The sequence below is a fragment of the Phaseolus vulgaris genome, chromosome 3 (assembly GCF_051622355.1).
Source record: "Phaseolus vulgaris cultivar YP4 chromosome 3, ASM5162235v1, whole genome shotgun sequence".
NCBI classification, from domain to species: domain Eukaryota; kingdom Viridiplantae; phylum Streptophyta; class Magnoliopsida; order Fabales; family Fabaceae; genus Phaseolus; species Phaseolus vulgaris.
Window position 1 is genome coordinate 8096950 of NC_143500.1, and position 26350 is coordinate 8123299.

Below are 26350 nucleotides of genomic sequence, written 5' to 3' on the forward strand. Positions count from 1 at the left end.
CATGCCAGAACGTGTTCTGCATTAGTATGGCTATACACAGATCATCCCTCGCAACCCATCTGTACTTGGACATGGTCATCCGGATACAAATGAAATGGATCGTCGATGGTTACATTTCAATGATTATGTCATACATGACTATGTCATAGCACCTCATCCTAACGCTTGCGTTCAAGAGTACATGGCTTGGTTTAGATCTGTATCACATCCATATGTGATTAATACGGATGAGGATGACCGTCCTGTACCGGTACTCTCAGATGCACGTGATCATGAAGCAGAGCCAAGTCATCCTGAGGAGTCACATCCTGCTCTGGTATGCTTCTAACCTTGTTAACGTATTAATTTGTATTATCTTTCTCTAATAGTATGTCATTCATGCTTGTAGGGTATTTGTCGTAGAATTACAGAGACATTGCAACCATTACTTGATCATGGCGATGTCGTGGAGGGCAACCCTGTTTCGGAAGGCATACATGCAACCATTATGTTAGCACGAGGAGCGACGGATGAAAGAGCTGTTTATGTCAGGAGACATGCACGTAGCAATGATTGACAATGTATTAGGATTTCTTTTTATGTAATATTTTTATCCATGACAATGTATTTGAACCTTATCTATATGTTTCAATATGAATTTTATAATTGAACCTTATCGGTTTTTGCTTCATGTTACTTCTGTTTTAGTAGACACCTCACTGGCTTCCGGATATTTTTATTCGTAGACACCTCACACACTTCCGGATATTTTTATCCGTAGACTAAAGTTTGAGTTCTGGATATTAATATCCGCAGGCACTTCACTGAATTGCGTAGGGCAGCTCCAAAATCTATTCAACATTGCAAATGTACTGAATACATAACCATTTCAAATGTACTAAATACATAACCATTGCAAATGTACATTCAATTACGCTAAACATGCATAAACCTAAACATTAAGTATCTATTACAAATGTTATGATTACAAATATTGTCTAATGGACATTAGTTGAGTATAAACTTGTATCCGGCTAGTGTAGTATGTTGACCAAGTTTGGGCCGCCGAATAACGATGTGATTCCCACAATATATTCGTAGGTGGAATTAGACAACCATCTTTGAGCTTGACCTATAAAGGTAATAAATATAAGGTACATAAATCTTAATTTAGCACATAAATCTTGATTGGTTTAGTTTATACCTGCACAAAATGATTTCTGTGGACATGCCCAATTGCAATAATTCGGTGATGACGGAAGTTACTTGGTGCTTGGGTTCTTAAAGGAAAAATACTCAATGATTGTAACATGGATAAAGAAACAAGAATGACATTATACCGATTTGCAATAACATATCCCATGTCTGGAATTGTCATCCACTTATCTGTTCCTGCCGGCAAGTACAATTGAGAAACAAAGTTAAATAAAGAAATTCAATGTAAAAATGAAATGGTGTTAGTGGTTGGTACCATAGACATGTGTTCCACTAGAAGTGACTTCTTCAAGTATTCATATCTATCATCACCACCAAAGAGTTGAACATATTCTTGTCTCCATTCACTTAGTTCTTTTAACAAATTCATTCGAACAACAACCCATGACTCATCTCCCATTCCCAATTGGGCAGCAACAACACGGTAGCCACAATGGCCATCAGCCTTAACGTCAACAACATCAACAATATATGGATGATACCCTACAGGGAACTGATCAAGGAAACGAATACATTTTGCTGGTACAATTTCTGGTAAGCTTTCTTCATTAGATTTTTTGCTTGCACAACTATCATGTTGTGAGTGTAAGAAATCCACATGTTCAAAATAAGAAGGGATTCGCTTAGTTGATCTCATGAATTTGGTAGGACGAGACATCTTTACAGCACCTTTTGTTTTCACCTTATGATCTGGTGCGTAAATAGATGTCTTCCCTAGAAAGGCAATCTACTGCAATTTACTTTTGATGTTAACCTTACCTGCAACATCCAACTCTTTAAACCGCTTCACGATGACCTCAAACTCTTTATCAATTGACAACTCAGATGAAGATTGTTCAGTTGCAATGTCTTCAAAGCTTAAACGAGTCCACATCACATGTACTGATTTAAGTGGTATGCTACCAACACCAAATGAAGCCAATTGACACGCACAAGGAAGACCATGAGTACATGTAAGACTACATCCACACCTACTTTTATCAAACCCCACTGATTTAACCCTATCAAGCACTTCCGAAATAAGGTTCAAAGCATATTTAGACACAAAACCTAACAATTTTTTGTAAGTTGTAACCTTAAACCGATGTCCAACCACATGCAAACTCTTTTGGAATGAAGCTTTGATTGCATATGTTGTAAAATAATCATCTTATTCCCCCATCGAATTCTGAAGAACTCTCTTTAGGCTCCAGTGTGCCGCCTCAACTCTGTTACTTGTTGTGTTTCCTAAGTGCATCACCTTATCTATCCATGCCTTGACAAATTTTTCTTTATGTGGACGTAACCATGTATCCATCATATAATCAACAAATATAGGCCATGGAGAACAAACAACTCGAAGAGCATTGACACGATCTTCAAAGGCCTCAACAATATCACAATCCACAACAGATCCCCACACTTCCATTACTTGATCCCATGCCTCTCTTGGATGCACAAACATTTTACATTTTGCTTTCACATTTTTATCAATGTGAAACCGACAGAGCAAATTATAAGCTTCAGGAAACACCATTCTAATTGCCTTCATTAAGGCAACATCTCTATCACATACCACCACCCTAGGGCATGAATCAACTCTAAAAAACAACCCTTTAAGTCTGTCAAGGGCCCAAAAAAAATTATTTTCCTTTTCTGTTGCTAGTAAACAAATGCAACGGAGAAAGTCAAACCTGTAGACGTAATCCCAACAACCTCAAGTAACGACATCCTATAATTTTTTGTCTTGTACATACTATCCATTAATATGACAATATTAAATGAGTTCACCAGTTTTACTGAATCTGGGTGTGTCCAAAATATATCTTGCACAATATTAGAGACCTCATCACAGCTACACCAATGCACGTACCTGTCTCGCTCTAGTAACAACATCAGTTGTTGCATTTCTGTTCTGTGACCTCGTTGTGATCTTCGGTGAACAGTGATTGCATTATAAACCTGCTTAATCGTCGTCACATTCTTCTCATTTCTCTCTTTCATGGTTAGTAAAATATTTCTTGGCTTCACCAAAGTTTTAGTCATATCCTCAACCATAACCTTTTGCTCTATACTTAACCTTCCAATATACCCACCATTGTCTCTGGCAAGTCATGATTGTGAGAACCACAAATTAATTCAACCATCCACCCTTGACCACCTTTGACTGGTTTGCCTCGCAATCTGAAAGGACACTCACACTTCCTACTTCCAGTTCGACTGACATCTACTTCTTTTTTTATACCATCTGTATTTACCTCCTCTCTCATAACCTAACAATACATAGGTCATCCTTCCTCGTTGGCCTGTCCATGTATCCGACCTTAATATAACAATAACAAACCCATAACTATAGCCAACACTTCTCGCCCACTCTAACAGCTCATCTCGATCACGGAATACCTACAATAACATATGCCAAATTTAAAAATAATTCATAAAAAAAGCATTCACAACCCAACATTGACCATACCTCATTTGTAGAAAATGCCTCACTACATTCATGTACCCTGGTTTCATTATCTAATGCGTTATAACTTATTGACTGCTCCAGATCAACATCATCTAATCCATCCCACACATCAATCTCCCTTAAAACTCCCATGTATGACTCTGTTGTATCCATTGGACTGTTGAAAAAAATGAACACTTAGCTTCCGGATAAATAAATCCATAACAAAAAAAATATCAACAGTTAGCTTCCGGATATATACATCCGGATTGCATAAAATAGTTCTGGATATGTACATCCGTAAGGCAATGATGAACTACGGATATGAACGTCTAGAAGCAACGATCCACACTTCCGTATATTAATATTCATATTGAAAATTTTGACTTCCGGATATTAATATCCGTAGTAAAAAGAACAGAATTTCGGATTCCGATATCCGGGACCAGCTGAGCTCGAACAAAAACCAGAAACGACCGAAAATGGATTACTTACCTCATTAACTTGGCAAACGAAGCTTACATTGAATGTCCGTGCACAACAATGAATGTAACCCCCTCTTTTGCAGCTCAAAGCAAAGCTTCATACAACCATGAACTTCCTCTACCTCACATTCAATGTTTTCAAAAGTGAAGAAGACAAAGACATAGTAGGATTTTAAAAAAAAAGTGTCGGGTGCTAGTCACAATTGATCGGGTGCACGGGTGCAGGAAGCAATTGCCAATTTTTTATTCAAGAGATTTCCTCTGAGAAGTATGAATCTTGTTTCCATTTAAAAAATTACATTCTTACTTAAACTATAATAGCAATTGGATACAAATATAATCTACTAACATAATAATTTGATAAACATTTATAAAATTATAATAAACGAAGAGACGAATTAGAAGTATATAGAACTGTAAAACCCCATACAAAATAATAAAAAATTCAATTAGATACAAACACAAAAATTGAAACTTACTCCTTCTACTTCCAAAATTTATCACAAAAACCAATTAGATTTATAACATTTTAGGAGGTGAAATGGTGATTTTTCAGTTTTTATAATGTTTTCCACCATGTGTTTAATTAAATCAGTCATGAAATAATTTCTGTAAAATGATAATGTAAAAAATATTTTTTCATTAATTATAATGAAAGCTAATTTAAAACATGTATCCTATATAGTTTTGTGGTAAGCGAGTTAACTTTAAAAATTACAACTTTACAACTGCATATTTAAGTAAAATTAACTGCTAAACTTTTGCTAACTTTTATAAAATGGCATAACAAAAAGTCCTTTTTCGTAGTGATTGTTGCTCCTACATCAGTGGTTATTGCGAGAAATTGCTGAGATTGAATAAGAACTTTTTTGCTAGATCTACACTAACAATTTTATATATCTTATGCCTGTAAGCTGAATATAGAAAATGTCAGAAAGTTTGTCTAAATGGAAAGATAGCCCAGAAGAACAAAGCAAGATGATGATGCCATTCCAGTTCTTAAACAAATAAATTACCATTGCATTCAGTTTGTTACAAATTACAGTATATTCAAAAGTTGGGGTTTGTATACAATAGCAGTTCTTCTCAAACCACCATGTCAGCTTCTTTGGGAGTTGATGGGATCCCCACATCCAGCCGCATGGTCGATTTATATTCTTCTGGTAAGGAAGCACCAGCCTGAATGCACATTTCCACTACAGCAGGTGCCTGCCCATAAAAGTTCCTAAGCTCTCGATCTAGTGGCACGTTTACATCAGGAACATGCCACACAAATCTAGGTGGGATCAAATCATCCAGAACTGCAGATTGCCAACCATGCTGCCCATTACGTTGTTGGTGTTTATGGGCTCCACAGTTTTGAGCTTTGTGACCCTGGGCACCCACATGAACTTCTGGGCAATATCCACATACCCTTACATTGTACATTCTCATTAGTTTCTTTGCACCTTTTCTCATCTGTTCCCATGCTTGGATTGTTTCATCTGCAAGAGGGACTAGTTCATTGTCTAATGGAGCAACTGTTTCTGCATCAGGTATTTCAGCTAGTAATGGTTTTAAAGGGCCCTCGGGGACTTCATCCGGTAGTTCACTTTCATCAGCATCGATGAATTCCTTCCTCCCAATACGGATTATAGGTTTTCTTCTCCTTTTTGTGGGAAACTCTGGAATTTGAACACCAGCTTGAATGCAGAGCTCAACCAACGCTGGAATTCGAGGGATTTGGAATCTCTCATCATGAGTAATCCGCTTTCCAAGGCGATCAAAGAGGTGATAGGCTTCAATTGGTGTTAATATGTCTTCAACGTATGCATTTGACCATTCGTGGAGCCCCTTGCGGATGTTGGCCTGTGCACCTTTACATGACTTGAATGGATGTCCAACAGGTCCTACATGGATTTCACTGCACCACCTGCATAGTATTCCAGTATTAAGATACTTCAGAATATGTCATAACTTCTTTCTTCAGTATAAGGCATTAACTTACTTTATTTGCAAGGGAGAATCAATTGTTGATTGTGACTCATACTAAAAAAAATATGTAAAGCACCTTTTTCTTTATTAATTATTAATCAAACTAATAATTAACTATTTTATAAAGTTAATTAAACAAGAGTAGCAAGTTGGTAATGGACATTTTAATAGCAACAGACACTCTGTATTTGTAAAATCACATACCAGGGGAGGGAGGGGGAGGTGGTAAATAAGCATGAGATGAATATAAATTTTTTGTCACGTGCATTAAAATACGATAGTAAATAAAAATCACTCAGATTAGGTTACCATGTTCAATAAGACTAGCCTAGTAAGTAACCACAAATGACATGTTGGGAAGGTAGCTACTGTTGCTGCTGAAATGTTTTTTTATGTGCCAGTTGAAAACGCACATCAATGGATTCTTTGGGCTCAAAATATAAAAGAAAGAATAATACTAAATCCTTTTACAAGACCTTCCGAAAAATCTTTCAACTTGCAAAATGAAAAAAGGATTGAGTGCATTTTATAATTTCAAGATATTGAATGCATTCAACTTTTCATTTAATACTTTATAAAGTACTAGAATGAATCAATGATATATCGTTACTCAAACAAAATTCAAACTTAATCTTTGCGAACATTAGGATAGCTTTTCAAATGACCTATATAGTGACTATGCTTCAACCTCAATGAACCCCCTCAATCTTGAAGTTCCTGCAAGCATGCTTACCATGAAAATGTCCATGCAGAGTACAATATCAGTAAGGACTAAAAAGGAAGCCAGTGGAACTAGAAGTCTTCCTATGAACCATACCATCCATTTTCATTAGGGGTATAAGATTCACAAAGGTCTAAGTATGCAAACTTTGTTTTCTTGAAGATGAAGAAAAAGAAACTATAAATCACCCACTATTATGAAAAATTATAGGAGGTATTGGTAATATCTGATTCAGGTTCTAGATACACCACAGTTAAAAGCAGAAATGTGAAGCAACATATAAGGTTTACAATGATGTAAGTATGATTTTAAACAAAGTGTAAATGCTGGAATATCTTCTGAGGCCAGAAGCAACATTGATCTCTGTAGCATTCACTCAATCAGAACAAAGGCATGAAACATTTATTTGTGAACCAGCACTAAAATTATTCCACGTTAACCAGAAAGTATACTAGAGAATATGAAGACATATAATTACCCACAAGCATGCACAGGAACTACTTTGAGCAGCTTCTTCAGATTGTTAATCAAAGTGATCCTAGCATTATACACATTATACGCAGTCGGTATAAGGTTCTTCACTAGCAACCCATTCTTGGGTGCACCCATAGGTTTTCTAGGCTCATCTTTCATCTTCTTCATCCTCTCCCTAGCTGCTCGTCGTAGTTCTATAATGGGAACTGGAAAAGGTTTCTTCTCTCTTCTCGAAAACTGCCGTGGAAAATCAGCATTTTGCGGCACTTCATTCCTGACAGTAAGCACATATTGACAAAATCTCTCTGGTCGAATTCTAATAATCACAGGAACTCTAATCTTCCTGCTACCATACTGCTAAAGAAAGTCAGAATGAAATAACAATCATGACTCAACAACACTAATCGTAAAGAGTGAGTGCGTATATGAAAACCAACGGTTAAAATTTAAAACCAGGGTACACAATAAGAAGAACTATTTCACCAAATTCAGAGACCTCATGCCAGAATTTGATCAATAAATTAAAAAATTTCCCAAAGGCAGTTAATGGTTCTCTTGTTATAGAAGCCAATACCAATTCAACGGAGAATGAGGGAAATAAACAAAGCTTCAGATAACATATACCTGGAGAGAATGGAGTGAACTAAGGGAAGATAAAGGGTTAGGCTTGAGCAAATGACAATCTCTTGGAGCTGCAGTAGTTATTCCCTTGGCATTAGAAACTGACATAGTCATATTCATAGTGATTCCTAAAACCATTGAAAATGATTACTTTCTCAAAAACAGAAGTTACATTTGAAGTGCATTCAAGGCAGAGAGAATAACTGACTGGAATTGCTGAGAAGCATAACCCACAAGGGAAAGGGATGAACAAGCTTCACTTCAGCAATTTCACAAACACCCAATGAACACTACAAAGCCAAACGATTGTCTCTCCCTTGGACCCAATTTCAAGCACCTAAACAAAAAGCCCCAACCAATAGCTTCTTATCCTCAACAATAAACTGAAACATTGGAATAAATGGCACCAACTTTCGACTTTCTTTTGAATACCAAACAAAAGTTGAACCCTAATAACAATTTTATTTACACAAAAATAACAGATTTTTTACCATTCATGTGGAGAAATACATAGGGAATCAATTTCTTAACACATTTTTTTTAATCATAGATACCTTCTTATTTTACATCTACAACAAAATATTAATATTTATAATAACTTTTTAAAAAAAATTAATTTTTTAATAAAAATATAAATAAAATACAAAATATTAAAATAATTTTTAAAATTAAAAAGTTAAAAATCATTTTTTTTATGTTGAGAAATCACACACAATTACTTTTTTATTAAGTTAAATTTTTTTTTCAGTTTTTTATATATTTTTTTAAAACTGTAGTTTTTAATTTAATGCATGTGTTAAATAACTTAAAAATATTTGAAATAAATTTAAAATGTGCATGGAAAAATTCTTAATATTTGTGAATAACCTTTTAATTTTGAATTTTGTTTTAAAATGTAAATACTTATTCTTTTAAATTTAGGGTTATATTACAAAATAAAAAAATTGGCAATGGTGTATAGATTAAAAACATAATTATTGTATTATATTTAAAAATAAATGACTTGAAAAAATTAATTAATAAAGAAATACTAAAATAATGGTTAGAAGTTTTAAACCATGTTTATAATGATCTCGGTAATACATTTAAGAGTCTAAGTAATTTATTTGAGACAAAATATGAATATTTTATAATTTAAATTGAAAATTTTATTAACTGAAAAATACAATCATTCAAATTTTATTATTAAAAAATCACCACAATGTTATTTTTTATTTTCTGTCAAACTCATATATTAATGGTTAAAAAATTGTTGTAAAAAATAGGAATAAGGAATTTTTTAGGTGTTGGATAAAAAGTAAATTTTATTTACCATTAGGGCAAAACATATAACAAAAATGTTGCTATTTGTTTTAAGCAACATGTTATTAAACATAATAATTATGAGCAACATTTAATAAAATATGGTACCTAGACCACTTTTTTAAAATGTGGATATTTAAATCATATTTCAAATCATGTTTTTTTAAAGCATAGGCATTTAAATCATATTTATTTTCCATTTTCTTTAATATATCATTAGAAGTATATGCACATGTGGTGATGGGTCATTTGTAAAAATCAATTCTTAGTTCAATTAAATCTTTGTACTTTTATTTGGCAAGTGGATTGGGTCAACTATAGTACAACTAATAGGGAATTAATGATATCAAAGTACAATTATCTTTTAAAATTTGAAGATAATTTTCATATAATACTTATAGATAATAACTATAGTAATAATAACTCTAATATATATTTAGATTGAGAGGAGAAGTGTTAGAGAAATAGCTGAAGCAAGAAAATAACAATATAGCACAATGTTGAAATTGGAATAACATTGTGAATCTTCTTTGTTATTGTTATTTATAAATGCAATGTTTTGTTCAAATTCGTTGTTCTTGTTTTGGCCAAACCAAGTTGATTCCTCGCACAAGGTTATTTAAAGCAATAAGCCATTGTTATGACTTACCTCTGCATTAATATGGAACAATTCTCCATAGTCTTAGCTCCGCGCTTTACGACCATTGAATCATATGGCTGTATGAATAGGGTTTAGAAACATGAAATCACCTTTCGGTAACATTCATGCGCTATGGACAATCAATGGTCGTTCCTTACCATCGAACATTAAGCACACTATTAGACCAAAAGAATTTGAATATAAAAGAGAAACATACATATATAAAGAAGAATAACTCCAAAAATATCACATTGTCATCCAATCCCAACAATATAGATTTAGAAACTCATGATGAAATCTTATAGTAAAGCTTAGGATGAGAAGTTAAACTCAACAAACATGGATCCTTGAATTTTGTTACCAACTTGGCTTCAAGATTCCTTTCTCCAAAGATTGGACATTCACTTCTTCAGAGTTTTTGGCCTTGTAGCCTGATTGGATTATGAAGTTTTAGACTCTTTGAGTCTAAACCTCTTTCTGATCTCACTTTATCCTTTTAACCTTTGTGTTTCTCTATCTCTTGATTTCTTGAAACCTCTCTATGCTTAGAACACTGCCACAAGGTCCCTATTTATAGATTTTAGAATTAGGATTCAAAGGGATTCAATGAGATTAGTGATTTGCTTGGCGTATGTCAATTCACTCAGCATATTGGCTTTCTTCATCTTTAAGTACTCTTTTTGGGCTTAAATATTCAATCCTTGGCCTTCTTGAGATTCCAAAGTTAGGAATTTGCTCGAGATCCTGCCAAATCTTAGTCATGAGATAGAATTGGCTTGACTTAGGCTCCAAGAGAAATCATGTTCATTTTGGCTTAAGCCCTTGCTGAGCAATTTTGGGCTTTCTTCATGGTTAAGGACTTTATTCACTCGGTCCTTTTGGTTTTGCTCAACCATTTTTTTTTGGAATTCTTTAATTATGCTGGCTCAAATTCACTCAGCATATGGGGATGCGCCTAGCCTTTTGGAAATTTTCAATCTGTTGAACCATTCTTCATAGGGAGAATTTGAGTAAACCTTAAATTCTAAACCCTAAACCATTCTCTAACCTGTTTGCTTCTTTTCTTCACAATTCTCTACAATTTCATTCTTCTCTTCATGTTCTTCATGTGCAGTTGTGGTTGGAGTGTTTTGACATGCTTCTGGCTGATATTTGTACAAATTCTTCTTATTTTACATGTCTTTTAACCTATGGATTCTACTAAAATTATGCACTTATCAGTGGTGCAATGATAATTCAATATGCTTACTCCAACATATCTTGAATTTTTGTTGATTATAATGAAACACCTCAAAGACCGACAAGAAACTTGATTTTAAAACTAGGAAAATCAAAGAATGTAAAATCCTAATTCCCAAACCAAATCAAGAACGCACTTGCTAACACTTGATCCCGCTCAAACTCCACATTGCTCACACTCCACCCAGGTTCATAATTGGAACATCACATTTACGTATTTTACAACACTTATTTTTAGGGTTTTCATGTTGAAAATGGATAGAAAACAATTTCCAGGTTTAAGGGATGAAAGTCGAAAGGTGATTTTCTGGTGTGTTTAGGTGTTTTGTTGAATGTGTTCTTCAATTGCATTTGCTGGTAAAATCACAATGCACTTTATACATACTTTTTTTTTTCTATTCCAAGTTTAACAAGTTTTTCAATTATTTCCCGATACTCAAAATCTAGTTTTGTTTTGTTTACGTTCTCTACATCCAAATTCCATTTCTCAAGCTTTTATAGTTTCAAAATCAATTTGTATCAGATGGATGCATTTTCTATATATGTTATCTTATTTAATTTAAGTTTTTCCCATTATGAAAGTTTGGTTTAATTAAGTTTTATTTGATGGATGTGTCAATCATAGTTTCAAAATAAATCTGTATCTGATGCATGTATCAATTAGAGGTTCCAAATTAATTTACAGTTTCAAAATTAATTTGTATCTGATAGATGTATGAATTAGAGTTTCACTTTGGTAATTGTCATTGTAAATATTTGGTTTAAAGGTCAACATAGATTTTTTTTTTTTATAGAAAACTTCAATTCTAATTGTAGAACTGCAATAAACCCTCTTACAAAACTGTAGTTATGTTTTGTCCTTAAATTAAAGTATCAACTAACTTTTCTTCATTTATGTGTCATTTACTATTGTGTTGCTTTTGTTGATTTATGTATTGTGTCTTTGGTGGTGCTGCCATGTGTCTACTAGAAGAAATCTAAGACTTGAGATGTTGTTTTTACTTTATGATTAAGTGATAGAATAGTTAATGGCTCACTAATTTAGTTTTGAATTTTATTGATTGGGTTTCTATAGAGCTTAGAATCATATCTTTTGGAGAGAGTAGGTGGAAGAGGAAGGAAAAACAAAATGTCACTAAGAAAAACCAGTAATTAATATAAAGAAAGAGGTTATTTATGATGATTGATTTTATTTTATATGTAATTTTTTTTTAATTTTCAAAGATTTTGGAGTTTTGAGAGTAATATTTGCTTAGTTTTCAATAAAAAAATTCGGGCATGCTAATAAAAGCCATAATTCAATAATATTTCATACAAGATAAACACTTATGGACTTTAATTGATAAAATAATTATAATTCAACCTCTAATTTAGGAATTTAAACTTTTTTACATATTTTTAGATTGAGATGAATAAGAACGATTTATTCCCAATTTGGTGTTATTTTCAGGAATTTAAGTAGAGATGAAGCAAAAGAATATATTATGAATAAATATGTCACTTAGCTCAAGCTCAATTAGATTAAATAAAAGGCGTGAGGCATAACCCTAGACATCATTGGGAGGAAACCCTAAAGGCTAATTCTTTCTTTTGGATTGAGAGTAATATGTTCAAACTGTTATGTATTGAGGTGATATTTATCTATAATATTCAATTCTTGATTGATGATTGATATTATCATTTTATTCTCAAAGCTTGAAACTATTCAAGATTTTGATCCTTAGATTTGACTGGAAAGCACTTCTAAGCATCTGACCTAAATGATAATGCTTAACATATTTGAATGCTAGGAATATATTTGAAATTTTAATTGCTTTATAACATCTATTCGTAGATAAGGAGTTTTTATAAATATGCGAGAAATCTATATTTAGGAGACTATCTTAATAATTTTGCATGCGAAGAATCGATATGAATGATTTTTATATATGCATCAATGTCAATCAAGATGAAATGTTATATGTTTGAAAGTGGAGGACAACCAAAAATCGATGAAGGTTGAAATAAAAACATTGCCTCCTCATCTGAAGCATGTTTTCCTTTATGAATATGACAAAAAAGCTTTTGTGATTTGGAAATGGTTGAATTCAAAATTCAACAACTCAAAAATGAGAGAACCAACTACATTTGTGTTCAGGCGTTGAATTTTTATTTTTTTTTGCATGTGGGTTGTTTTCTTTAAATTTTTATTTAGAGTTTAGTAATTTTGTTAAGTTAAATGTGTGTTAACTTTAAAATTGTTGTGTGTAAATAGAATAGCAAAACATATAATGTATTGGTAGTGAATGATTTGATATTGTTTGATAAGTCACGAGTTGTTGTACTAACATGATTCAAAAGGCATAAGAGTCTAAAGTGAAGCACACTGAGGTGCGGTACACACTGTAGAAGTTCACTCAAGAATCTAAGTCTTTGCATCAATTGAGCACCTACCTTGAAAGTTGAGAGAGCCACAAAGAAATGAGACAAAAAGGTAAGTGATTTCAAAATCTTGAACGGGTTTTGTGTTAAATTTGATGTTCAAAAGCTAGCACATAACATGGATCACATAAAAAAAGCTTAAGACAGTCAACAAATTGAGTGCAAATAATAAGCTTCAAAAAACACTGAAAAACATTGAACGCTTCCAAATACGTTGAGCGAATTAAGGCTAGAAGAATTAAAGATAACCAAAGTATAAAAGGCTGAGCGAAACCAAAAGAGTTGAGCACAGATAATCCTTCACCGTGAAGAAAGAAAAAATTCGTTCAAGAAAGGCTAGAAGCCCACATGCACCAAAATTAGAGAGAAAGGGATTTCGCTTGAAGCCAAGCCCAAGCCAAAATTACTTCATGGATAAGAAAGACCAGAACTAGGCTTAGCTTGGAAGCGAACCCCTTATAGATCCCTAAATTTGAGAATCCCTAGAAGCCCAAAGCTTACTTTAGCATGAAGAAAGCCAATTCGTTGAGCGAATTAGCATACGTTGATTGGAAGCCAAATCTGTTGAATCCCTTGGAGCTTCATTCTAAAAATATATAAATAGCCACTAAGAGTAAGAGAGGTATTGAGATGCATAAGAGAGATATTATAAGAAAGCCTTAAGGATGAAGTCTAGAGAAGCCTTTGGAGAAAAGGATTAGGAGCATAAGCTGACCTACAACATTCAAAGATCCATGTTTATTGTTCTTTAGCTTCTCATACTTGAACATTCACTGTAAGATTTCATTATGAGTTGTTATACTTATTGATGTAGTCCAAGCTCTTGGTTGGAGGAATGAATAGAAATGCAGCAGAATGGAGTGAAGATAATGGCACCAAACGAATGAAAGGTGCTAGGGTTTTGGAGGTTTGACCAATCTTTTTAAGTTCACTAGGCCAAAGAGGCTCACTAGCAATAGAGATTTGGGAGAGAATGAGCTTCAATTCTGAATACTTCATTCAATAATATGCAAATATGAATACATGTGTGAATTGTAGGGTTTTCATAGATGAATGTGGCTTGCTCCTTAAGCTGCCATAACTCTAGTTAAGTAGATTTAATTATGGTGAGTATGGTGACTTAAGGAAGCTATATGTACTCTTCTAAGGTGCTCTAGAAGTCCTTATTTGTGTGACAAGTTAGGATTTATAGGATGTGCCTTTTTTTACAGATCATTGGTAACATATTGATGGTGACACACAAATTTTCATAATATTTGTAGACAAACTATGATGAAGATAAATTTTGCAAACTGAGTGCAAAGCATAAAATTCTGGAAACTGAATAGAAACCTAATGGAAGCAAATGGACAAACTTCAAGAAATAGGGAGAAAAATATGCACAAAACTCACCAATGAACTAATAGCAAGTTAGGATACTCAAGATTTGACAACACAATACAAACCAAATGAAAGACTTAGGCAAAACAAAAGCAAGACTTTAAGCAAATAATTTGTGTGCACCTAGAGAATTTTATCAAACACATTGCATACAACAACAACACATGAATAATTTTGACAAGATTAGGAAATATTGGGATGTGATAAGTGACATGCAAAGGGAACAACATAGAAGATAACACGTAAATTCTCACAAAAACATAATTAACAAGAAACACAAGAGGAATTAAGGAAAAAACGCAAGAACAACATTGTTTGGGCAAGGTGAGGTGCAGACAGTGTGTGAATGATTTTGAGCAAGATTAAACCAAACAAAACATAATACAAACCAAGGGAATTACACACAACACATATTAAACGGTGAAAACTCAAAGAAAATACAAAAGGAACCGATCAAACGGAAAAAAAAAATAACAAGAACATGTGAAGAACAACAAGGATAGGCAACGAAACTCACTGGAATTGTATGATGCAAAGTGCGCTGAATTTGATTAGTGGAAAAGTTTGTTTCAAATGGTGGAAAATAAGGAGAAAGCATGGGAGAGTAATATAAACGAAACAATGCAAGAAAACAGTAAGAACAATTAAAAAGTGAACAAACCGAACAAAGTGAAGGTTGTGTAGCGGATGACCAAGAAAGGTGTTTGATGAAGGTCTCACAAAAAATGAACGGTGGAAAAGTGTTTAATAAGATGGAGATAGAAAATAATTGGTGAAAAATGATTATAAATGGTTGAAAACAAAGAATTATGGAAGAAACAACCAAGACAAGCATGAACAGTGAAAAAAAAGATTGGACAGAATTATTATTTTTTGTGTAAGATGACTTAGCTTGGCCAAAGGACCTTGGGTGTGCTCTGATCCACCTGATGTAGTCCAAGCTCTTAGTTGGAGGAATGAATGGAGATGCAACAAAATGGGGTGAGGATGATGGCACCAAACAGATGAGAAGTGCTAGGGTAGGTTTGATGGTGCAATGAAGGAGAAGGAGCTTTGGCCAACCTTCCTAAGTTCACTAGGCCAAAGAGGCTCACTAGCAAGAGAGATTTGGGAGAGAATGAGCTTCAATTCTAAAAACTTCATTCAACAATATGCAAATCTGAATACATGTGTGAATTGTAGATTTTCATAGATGAAGGAGGCTTGCTCCTTAAGCTACCATAATTCTAGTTAGGTAGACTTAACTATGGTGAGTATGGTGGCTTAAGGAAACCATATGCACTCTTCTAAGGTGCTCTAGAAGCCCTTATTTGTGTGACAAGTTAGGGTTTCTAGTGTATCCTTATTTCATCTACAAAATACTCTTTTAAAGGAAAGTAAAATTCATGGATTCTATACAAGTTATTTCTACAATAGAGAGCTCATTTGTTTTTTATTCTTTTGTATGGTGGCTTTTGATGGTCCTTTATCACTTACCTTGTCGGAATTGAATACCGATGTGATATTTCTTAAGTTATTATTATTTATGAATGTTTTGTTTTTCTTTGAAATTCAAATTCCTTGGGTTTGGTAATGTGCAATGCTCAATGGTGAGGAACGACCATTCATTGTCCATAGAGCATGAATGAGGCCAAAAGGATATTTTATGTATTTGAACCCTATGTAACCAGCCATAGGACTCAATGGGCGCAGAGCGTGGAGCCGACACTATGGTGAATTGCTCCATCTTAATGCATAAATAATCTATAACAATGGCTTATTGTGTCTGGATAACCTCGCATGAAGAATTGTCTAGGTTTGGCCATAAGGAATAATGAGTCTGAAAAAACATTACATTCATAAATAACAATAACAAGAGAAGTTCACAAAGCTCTTTTAATCCAAACATTTGTGCTATATTGTCATTTCTTTACTCCATTGTTTTGTCAAAGCTACACCTCTCAATCTAAATATTATAGTAATATTATTATAGTTAGTTATTTACAAAATATATGCAATCAACCTTTGTTTACATATCACTTCATATTAAAAGAAATATCTACTATGATAAACATTAATTCCCTATGGATATGACAACCCTCAAATGTATTATAGTTGACTCAGTTCGCTTGTCGAGGATATAAAGGAGTTGGTTGATTAAAACCACCCCATTATGTATGCATAAAAATAAATTGAACAAATACCATGAAACTACGAATTTCATAAAATTCTAAACAAGATTATTGTGGATCAGACATACCCAGACTCAAAATCATCGTGCTCAACCAAAATAAAAACTATCTAATATAACAACATGTAAATAACATAAAAATCAATTATATATTGCAAAACCCAACCTAGATTGGCACAGGACCAGGGTTAGGATGGGGGCAGTGGGGTGGGGCATGTGGTGTCGCGTGATACGAGAGCAGTGAAACAATAGTGGTGAAGCGGAACCGAGACAATGTTGGAGTTGGACCGCGTCAATGATGGGCCTGGACCGAGGCAAGATGGACCTAGAATGGGGAGTAGGTCGAGGGGAACTAGTGAGCGGTGTGTTGTGGTGCAGACAACAAAATGCAACCCAAGGAAACCATCAACGACGATAAACCAACAGTGACTGCTACGAACTAACAGTGATAGTGATGAATCAACAATGAAGACTGATGATACAACCTAGTGGCACCGGAGACACCAATGACAATGACGAACCAACGGAGGCAACACACATTGAACAACAATGATGATTCGTGCACGAGAAGAAGAGAGTTTGTGTAGAAGATTTTGGACTTCTCATGGAAGGGAAGAGTTCATAGTTTTAGGATATTAAAAGAACATTTGATGTCGATTTTTAGTTTAATCGTCATCGTTTCTCCCATACACGACTTTTAATGATGGTTGTTGTACATTCGTCATCATTTCTCCAACTTTTAACGACGATTAGACTATTGGACCATTATTTTTTCTCAAACTTGCACATTAGCATAACTGTAATTAAAATGTTCATTTATTTATAAAAGAAAAATGATATTGTTCCTGCTAGGGAGATGGGACCTAGAGAACTGTTGAAGTCTTCTTCTTCTTCCTTCGGTCGGGTAGATGACTATGTGATGAGCTGGGATTCTTCTCGTCCTCCTGCTTATCCTTTGGTACGCGGGACTCGGTCGTCGGGTGAACACCGGATGGTGGGGGTACCTGCGAAGGCACTCTGACGCTCAAGTCAGTAAAGCGGGTGGAGATAGGACCTAGAGAACTGTTGAAGTCTTCTTCTTCTTCCTTCGGTCGGGCAGATGACTATGTGATGAGCTGAGATTCTTCTCGTCCTCCTGCTTATCCTTTGGTACGCGGGACTCGGTCGTCGGGTGAACACCGGATGGTGGGGGTACCTGCGAAGGCACTCCGACGCTCAAGTCAGTAAAGCGGGTGGTTAGCTCTCAGGTAGGTGAACAGTAATAATGACATACCTTACTCCTTGAAATGCGTGCTATTTATATTATTCTAGTGGGCCTACCTTGTTGGGCCCGCTTATCGAGGTGGATACCGCTTAGGGTTGCATTACCTAATTCTTGATGATGGATTAGCTTCACTGATCTCGGTTTGAGCGTTAATTGTAATGGGGTTCGGCCGTCGACCAAATTCTCATGGTGAGGGCCGGCCATCGGTCACATACCCGTGGCCTTCGGCTGTCTCAGTTGAGTCTCCAACGGTCTCGGTCGCTCGGCCAAGTCTCCAAAAGGTCTCGGCCTCTCGGTCTCTCGGCCAAGTCTTCAAGGGGTATCGGCCATTCGGTACCTCAGTCAGATTGACTGGGCATCGGGCAGCCAGGTGGGTCCCGGTCTCGCCCAGTACCGGTACACTTGCCCCCCAGGCTCAAGGGCAGATGTGTCAGATATGTCCGATGAGTCTTTTGATAATGGGAGTCGGTCGGTCTCCCTTGGTCACGCGGGCGTTTCATTTCTCGAGGTACGACTTGACTAGGCGACGTGACGTGACTTCAGACGGCGTGACGTGACGCGCATTGATGAGGGGTTTTTTGGGCGGGGGAGTTCGTGGACCGTTGGATCTACAAGATCTAACGGTTGAGATTGGTTTGACGTTTCGCATTCCGAGGCCCATGGGCCCTATAAATAGGGGTCTACCAGCGTCGAGGTCCCTCATTTGTGTTCGTGAGTTTTTCTTGGCAGCCGAGTGATCCTTCGTCCACTGCCGAGTGTTGAGTGACCGTTCAGTCATCTTTCTTCGCCCAGCCTAGTTTATCAGCCGAGGTTAGTAATGTGTTGCGAGTCTAGTCTTTCCCCTCCTCCCTTGGGCGACCCGTGCTCTCCCGTCGGTCGCTCGTCTTCGAGGGGGTCTTCTGAATCGTCACCCTCTTCTTCTTCCTCTTCGTCATTCACCACCGACCCTGTTTCGGTTGGGGTGGCCGATGCTCCATCCTCGATGGAGGTTGTGAGGGGGGATGCCCCGGCCAATGCTGTTGACCGATCGGACTCGCCCCCAATGGCCGTCCCCTTAGGGGATTTTAGTTGGGTGGATCCTAGAGTGATGGATGTCTCGTCTATCTATGAGACCGAGGAGTCTGTGGCAAAATTTTTGCTCAGGCGACCGGTTTTAAAGGCGGAGGAGTTTTCTTCCCATTTTAGCATCCTACCTTGTGGGGCGGCTGAGAGGGTGTGCATGGGGCGGCCTGGTTCCGGTCCCCCTTTCTTTTATATGTACACTTGCTTTTTTGTTGATCTTTTTGTTTCTCTTCCTTTTGATGAGTTTACGATGGGCGTCCTTCAGACGCTCAACGTTGCTCCCACCCAGGTTCACCCAAATACCTGGGCGTCCCTTCAAGCCTTTCGCTTGTTGTGTGACGTTATGCGTCTTTACCCCACGCCTTCATGTTTTCTTTCTTATTATAACTCCCATCCTGCCAAGAAGGCCGCTTGGCATTCGCTGGCCGGCCGGCCCGGTAGCGTTCTTTTTTATCTCTTTGCCCTTTCTTATAAACGTTTCAAAGAGAGGTTTGTGAAGGTCGTGATCCGGCCCGAGGCGACCGCTTTCTTTTTTGACTCGACCGGGCGGTCGAAGTTCCCTCTTTACTGGACTCGGCAACCTTGCGAGTTTAAGGAGTGGCCGAGGCCGACGGAGGGTGAGAACGAGCTGGGTGTCCTTGCTCTTTTTGACGCCTTCCCGAGGAGGCTTCCGTGCCGGGGGCTGATTGGTGCGTATGCCAAGTCTGCGCGTTGGGCGGCTGTGAGGGGTATGTGTCTTGGTTTGCCTTAGTCGGTCGGTCGGTCGGTCTGTCTATTATTTTTTAACTCCTTAATTTGTTTTGCAGAGATAATGGTTAACGAGCGACCGAACGCCGTTAGCGTGCTTGACAAGCATCGGCAGAAGGCGGCCGAACGAAGGGGCCGTCGAAGCTTGGAGGTGATACCGCCGCCGAGTGATGAAGGGGTGGTCGGCCCATCTCACAAGTCCAAGGGGTCGGTTGGCCCCACCCATAAGTCCAAGAAGCGTCCGAGGGGCGCCAGCAGCATTGCCACCACCACCCGGTCTCCCAGGTCCATGCCAACGCCTCCTCCTTCCCGATGGGTATCTGCTGAGGCGGCGTCGGGCTCTCCCGGGGCCTTGGTGCACTCAGAAGCCGGTCCATCTGTGGCCGATGCCCAGGCGGCTCTCACGCCCTTCGACATTTTGGGGGCCGGGTATCGGTTCTCCCGGAGGGTTCGCGTCGCGCTTCCAGATGAGGCTCGGGACCCCCTGCGCAGCGTCGCTCCCTCGGAACTGCTAAGGAGCGGCTTCGAGTTGATGTGCCGGTCGGTCGTCCTTGTCCAGAGCGGGCTTCAAGGCCAAGACCGTCAGGCCGAAGATGTGTCCGCCTTGGAGCATAAGCTGTCGGAGGCTGTCGAGGATTTGAAGCAGTCCCTAGCTGCAAACACTAACCTCTCGGCCCGGATTGCTGAAGAGGCGGCCGAGAGGGAGTTGGCGCAAAAGGAGGCGGCCGAGGCGAGGCGCCAGCTGGAGGCCGAGAAGCTGAGGGCGGCCGCCGAGATCGCCAACTTAAGAAAGTTGGTTGAAGAGAAAGATGGGCAGCTTTCTGCCTCGGCCACTGAGATGGCCGCCCTTCAACTCGCGAAGGAGCAAGCCGAGGCCGAGCTTGACGAGAATTATGAGGAGGCCGAGGAGTTGCTGAGGCAATGCTTCGAGAGGGCCGTTCGTCAAGCGCACGTGCTCTACGGTGGGCCGCCGGCCACTGGTAGCTTCGACCTTGATTATGAAGTTTATCAGGGTCGGTTAATGCCGAGTGCCGAGGCAGCTGCCTTGGCTGCCCAAGAGGCTGAACCGGCCGAGGTCGAGATCTAGGGCACGGAGGCCGAGGCTGAGGGGGGCGGGTTCGTCGAGATTCAAGATTAGGTTCACCGTTGGCCGGGTTGTGTCCTTTTCTTGATTTTTTGCTTTCCTCCGAGGTCGGGGTGTGACCTCTTTGTTTTGTTTTTTGTTGTATCACCCTGCTTTCCTTTATTAATATGAATTGGCTTTCCTTTCACTTGGTTTGGTGTAAAAATTTGGCAAGTTAATCACTCGATCTCCCATTGGACGAGTAGAAAGTGGGCGGTCGGTTGATAAGTGCGAGCGTTAAAATTCGAGTAAGTAAAATATGGGCGATCGGCCACTAATTGCGAGTGTTTAAATTCGAGCAAGTAAAACATGGGCGACCAGCCACTATTTGCGAACGTTTAAATTCGAGCAAGTGAAATACGGGCGATCGGCCACTAAGTGAAACGTTTGAATTCAAGCAAGTGAAATACGGGCGATCGGCCACCAAGTGCGAACGTTTGAATTCGAGCAAGTGAAATACGGGCGATCAGCCACCAAGTGCGAACGTTTGAATTCGAGCAAGTGAAATACGGGCGATCGGCCACTAATTGCGAACGTTAAAATTCGAGCAAGTGAAACACGGGCGATCGGCCACCAAGTGCGAACGTTTGAATTCGAGCAAGTGAAATACGGGCGATCGGCCACTAATTGCGAACGTTAAAATTCGAGCAAGTGAAACATGGGCGACTGGCCACTATTTGTGAAACAGGCCGGCACTTGCGATGTTAATCGAGCAAGTGGGCGATCGGTTGGCCGGTACTTGCGATGTTAATGGAGCAAGTGGGCGATCGGTTGGCCGGCACTTGCGATGTTAATCGAGCAAGTGGGCGTTCGGTCATTACTTGTTTGGTAGAATATTTCCAACACTTTGATGAAAACGCCTCATTAAAACCTCCCTGGTTGGGTGAGGAAAGAGTGCGTGTTTTTATTGATTTTAGCTGTAATAGAACTTGAGGTGCGTGGCATTCCACGTCCTCGGTACAATTTTTCCTGAAAGCCATTCTAGATGATAGGCTCCTCCTTGTGCAACTTCTCGGACTCGGAAAGGCCCCTCCCAGTTGGATGAGAACTTCCCTTCATTCTTTCTAGCGTCGCTGCGCATTCTCCAGACGAGATCGCCCTTCTGGAAACATCTCGGCCGGACTTTGGTGTTGTACCGCCTGGATGCCCGGGCTTTGCAGGCAGCCTCCCGAATCTTGCTTTTGTCACGCATCTCACTTACCAGGTCGAGGTTGACCGCTAGGCTTTCCTCGTTTAGGGTGAGATCGAACATTTGCCGTCGTATGGTGGGCTCGGCCACCTCAACCGGGATCATTGCCTCGGTTCCATATGTCAGGCTGTAGGGTGTTTCCTGTGTGGTAGTTTGGGGGGTGCACCTGTACGCCTAAAGTACCTCGATCAACTCCTCGGTCCATCGGCCCTTTGCTTTGCCCAGGCGCTTCTTCAGCTCGTTGAGTATGACCTTGTTGGCGGCCTCGGCCTGCCCATTGGTTTGTGGGTGTTCCACCGAGGCCGTGACGGACTTGATGCCCAGGTCGTCATAGAAGGACTGTAGGCCTCGGTCGATGAACTGTCGGCCATTGTCAGTTACTATTGTGTGTGGGACGCCGAATCGGCAAACTATGCTCCTCCATACGAAGTTTTGTACATTCTTCGCCGAGATGGAGGCGAGGGGCTCGGCCTCGATCCATTTGGTGAAGTAGTCGACTCCCACCAGGAGGAATTTGGTCTGCCCCTTCCCTGGGGAGAATGGACCAATAATGTCTGTCCCCCACATGGCGAACGGCCATGGGGAGATGATGCTATGCAGTTCTTCCGGCCTGGTGTGGTGGAGGGGGCCGAACTCTTGGCACTTGGCGCATTTTTTCACATATTCGGCACATTCGCCCTGCATGGTCGGCCAGTAGTAGCCGGCCCTCAGAACTTCGGCGGCCATCGTCCTCGTCCCGGCGTGATTTCCGCAGATTCCTTCATGGATCTCGGCCAGGATGTACTCGGCCCTTTTGTTGGTGATGCATTTTAGCAGGGGGGTCGAGTAGCTTCTCCGATACAAATCTTCGTTGATCATGGTGTACCGGGCGCATTGCTGCTTCATCGCCTTCTCTTGGCCGGCCTTGCATGTGCCGTCCGTTAGATAGTGTATGACGGGTGTCATCCAGTTGTCGGCGTCGGCCTCTTCTTCTTCAATAGCCAGACACTCGGCCTCAGCCTCCGTCACACTAGGGTGTCTCAGCCATATATGTATGACTGACCTCTGGTGGCTCTTCTTTTTGGTGATCGAGAGCTTGGACAGGATGTCAGCCCTTTTGTTGTCCTCCCTCGGTATGTGTTGCAAGGGTGCTTTGCTGAAGCGGGCGATACTGTTTTTGGCCGCGTGGTAGTACCGCTGCAGCAAAGGCTCTTTAACCTCGAAATCTCCGTTGACTTGGCCGACCATCACCTGGGAGTCGCTTTTGCATGTAACCTCGCGCGCTCCCATGTCGTAAGCTAGGTTCAGCCCGGCCAGCAAGGCCTCGTACTCGGCCTGATTGTTGGTCGCCCGAAATCCGAACTGGAGGGCTTGTTCCAAGAGGAGGTCGCCCGGCCCCTCCAGGACGACTCCCGCTCCACAGGCTGTTTTATTTGAGGAGTCGTCCACGTAGAGAGTCCAACCGCCCGAGAGGGTGGGCAGTGGTGTCAGCTCGGCCGAGAAGTCGGCCAAGCATTGAGACTTGATGGCGCCCCTCAGCTCATAATGTATGTCGAACTCGGAGAGTTCGACCGACCATCCTATCATCCTCCCTGCAAGGTCCGGTTTAGATAAAATTTTAAAAATAGGGTAGTCGGTTCTTACAGTTATGGAGTGATTTTGGAAGTAGGGGCGCATCCGTCTTGCCGTGAGGACGAGTGCGAGAGCCACCTTCTCAATCATCTGATATCGGGTCTCGGCCGAGTGGAGGGTTCGGCTGACAAAGTATATGGGTCGCTCCTCGCCCTCGGCTTCCTGAACTAGGGCAACGCTGACTGCTTCTTCCGAGACTGCTAGATATACCAGGATTGGGACGTCGGGTCTCGGCTTCTGGATGACGGCCGGAGACGTGAGGAACTCTTTGAATTTTTTGAAGATTTCCTCGCATTGGTCGTCCCAGACGAATTTTTTACCTTTTCGGAGCAACTGAACGATCGGCCTCGTCCTCTCGGCCATGCGGGGGACAAACCGAGAGAGGGCGGTCAGCCGCCCAAGGAGTTGTTGTACCTCCTTCACGGTGTTCGGGCTTCTCATGCTGAGTATGGCCTGGCATTTGTCGGGGTTGGCCTCTATCCCTCGGTGGGTGAGCATGAAGCCTAGGAACTTTCCTCCCTCCACCCCGAAAGTACATTTTTCGGGGTTTAGTTTCATGTTGACTCCCCTTAGGGCCTTGAAGACCTCGTCCAGATCCTTCAAATGTTGCTCGAACGAGTCAGACTTCACGACTATGTCGTCCACAGAGACTTCTACCGCCCGACCTATCAGACCCTTGAAAATTTTGTCCATGAGGCGCTGGTAGGTCGCCCCGGCGTTCTTGAGGCCGAACGGCATGACCTCGTAGTAGTAGTTGGCGTTGGCTGTCATGAAGGCCGTCTTCTCCTTGTCCCGCGGGTGCATGCTTATCTGGTTATAGCCAGAGTAAGCGTCCAGGAAGCTCATAATTTTGTGGCCGGCCGCCCCATCCACCAGGCGGTCAATGTTCGGGAGGGGGTAGGTGTCCTTCGAGCATGCGCTGTTGATGTTTCTGTAGTCGACGCACATCCTCCAGTTACCGTTAGGCTTGGTAACCATGACGACGTTGGTCAGCCATGTCGTGTATCGGGCCTCCCTTATGAATCCGGCCGACAGGAGCTTGCCGGCCTCCTCCTTCGCCGCGAGTCGCTTTTCGTTGCCCAAGTCCTTCTTCTTTTGGGAGATCGGACGGGCTTCCTTAAATATGGACAGTCGATGAGTGATGACATCCGGGCTTACTCCCGGCATGTCGGTCGGCGTCCATGCGAACATGTCGACATTCTTTTTTAGCGCGGCGTGCATGACCTCGGCCTCGGCCACCGCCAAGGCTGTCCCCACAGCCGTGCTGTGCTCTTCGTCGAGGAGGGGGACTCTTCTCAGCTCCTCTCTTGCCTCTAGCCTGTCCTCGGTCGCCCGGGGATCAAGGTCTACTAGTGCCACGGTTGGTTGGGCTTCCCTCGGCCGGTCCTTCCTGGGGGAGCGGTTCTTTCGGGAGGACTTTCTCGGCCGGAGGGGAGAGGTGTCTGCCCTTAGAGGCTCCACCCGGAGGCTCTCGGCATAGCACTCTCGTGCTTCTTTCTGGTCCACGTGGACTGTGAGAATGTCTCCTGTCTTCGAAGGGAATTTCATTGCGAGGTGAGGGGTTGATACTATGGCCATCAGCCGGTTGATGGATGGTCGGCCGAGGAGGATGTTGTAGGAGGTGTTGGCGTCGATGACCAGGTACCGGATTTTGATGGTCCTGGTGTTCTTCCCCTCTCCGAAGGTGGTGTACAAGTCGATATACCCCTTGGTACCCACCCTTTCGCCCGAGAATCCTACCACGTGGTCGTCGTATGGCATCATCTCGGCCTCGGTCATTCTCATGGCCTTGAAAGTTTTCCAGTAGAGGATATCTACCGAACTTCCTTGGTCCACGAGGGTCTTCCTTATGGTGAATCGATCTATGTCGACCGCTATCACCATCGGGTCGTCCTGCTGGCGATAGTCTACGCCTTTAAAGTCTTCGTCCGTGAACGTGATGGGTGGCATCCTTGGTCGGAACGCCACGGCGTTTACCTGGTGTACCGCCCGGAGGTGCTTCTTCCGGGCGTTGTTTGTGCTTCCTCCCCCGGCGAAACCGCCGGCTATAGTGTTGATAACCTCTCGGTTACCTCTTCTATCGCCCTCCCTGGGGGGATCGTCTCTTCGAGGGGGATTGGCCCTTGCGGGTTGCCGGTCGCCTCTGTTATTTTGGTTTTCTCGGCCGCGCTGGGGTGATCTCGTCCGTCTGGGTGGATCCGCCCGGCCGGGTGGGTCTCAGCCATTCCTGATGAAACGGCGGAGATGCCCAGCCTGGATAAGTTCCTCGATCTTATCCTTAAGGGCCTGACACTCGTCGGTT

At 40.7% G+C, this 26350-nt stretch overlaps 3 protein-coding genes across 11 annotated transcripts; all 3 read right to left on the reverse strand.

Annotated features, from left to right (window-relative positions):
- Positions 1-1414: 1414 nt before the first annotated feature.
- On the reverse strand, positions 1415-3799 carry LOC137839011 (uncharacterized). Its single transcript, XM_068648141.1, has 6 exons — positions 3647-3799; positions 3518-3576; positions 3047-3277; positions 2410-2867; positions 1954-2244; positions 1415-1908 (listed from the first exon to the last, which is right to left on the reverse strand). Exons 1-6 carry the CDS (start codon positions 3797-3799, stop codon positions 1415-1417), a joined length of 1686 nt encoding a protein of 561 aa, XP_068504242.1.
- Positions 3800-5106: 1307 nt separating this feature from the next.
- On the reverse strand, positions 5107-8332 carry LOC137806443 (APO protein 2, chloroplastic). Of its 9 annotated transcripts, none has more exons than XM_068606576.2 (4): positions 8073-8332; positions 7904-7971; positions 7284-7636; positions 5107-6022 (listed from the first exon to the last, which is right to left on the reverse strand). In XM_068606576.2, the coding sequence occupies exons 1-4, from the start codon at positions 8083-8085 to the stop codon at positions 5197-5199; spliced, it is 1260 nt and encodes a 419-aa protein (XP_068462677.1). In that variant the 5' UTR covers positions 8086-8332; the 3' UTR covers positions 5107-5196. The 9 variants fall into 9 exon arrangements, with proteins under 9 accessions (XP_068462677.1, XP_068462674.1, XP_068462673.1 ...); XM_068606573.2 differs by having other exon boundaries at positions 7284-7633; positions 7904-8028; positions 8109-8322; XM_068606572.2 differs by having other exon boundaries at positions 7904-8028; positions 8109-8308.
- A 14279-nt stretch (positions 8333-22611) lies between these two features.
- LOC150028648 (uncharacterized) lies at positions 22612-25932 on the reverse strand. Its single transcript, XM_090299678.1, has 2 exons — positions 25008-25932; positions 22612-24008 (listed from the first exon to the last, which is right to left on the reverse strand). The coding sequence occupies exons 1-2, from the start codon at positions 25930-25932 to the stop codon at positions 22612-22614; spliced, it is 2322 nt and encodes a 773-aa protein (XP_090155804.1).
- Between the last annotated feature and the right edge of the window lie 418 nt (positions 25933-26350).

Excerpts from the sequence above, each read along its gene's own strand:
- LOC137839011 (XM_068648141.1), bottom strand. The coding sequence starts at position 3,799 with ATGGATACAACAGAGTCATACATGGGAGTTTTAAGGGAGATTGATGTG. Across the intron at positions 3,278-3,517 it reads AGTGTTGGCTATAGTTATGG|AGACAATGGTGGGTATATTG; the intron begins GTTTGTTATTGT and ends ATGACTTGCCAG. Across the intron at positions 2,868-3,046 it reads TTGTTACTAGAGCGAGACAG|GTTTGACTTTCTCCGTTGCA; the intron begins GTACGTGCATTG and ends TTACGTCTACAG.
- LOC137806443 (XM_068606572.2), bottom strand. Across the intron at positions 7,637-7,903 it reads GTTCACTCCATTCTCTCCAG|CAGTATGGTAGCAGGAAGAT; the intron begins GTATATGTTATC and ends GACTTTCTTTAG. Across the intron at positions 6,023-7,283 it reads GTTCCTGTGCATGCTTGTGG|GTGGTGCAGTGAAATCCATG; the intron begins GTAATTATATGT and ends AATACTATGCAG.
- LOC150028648 (XM_090299678.1), bottom strand. The coding sequence starts at position 25,932 with ATGGTGATAGCGGTCGACATAGATCGATTCACCATAAGGAAGACCCTC. Across the intron at positions 24,009-25,007 it reads CATGGTTACCAAGCCTAACG|GGAGGATGATAGGATGGTCG; the intron begins GTAACTGGAGGA and ends CGGACCTTGCAG.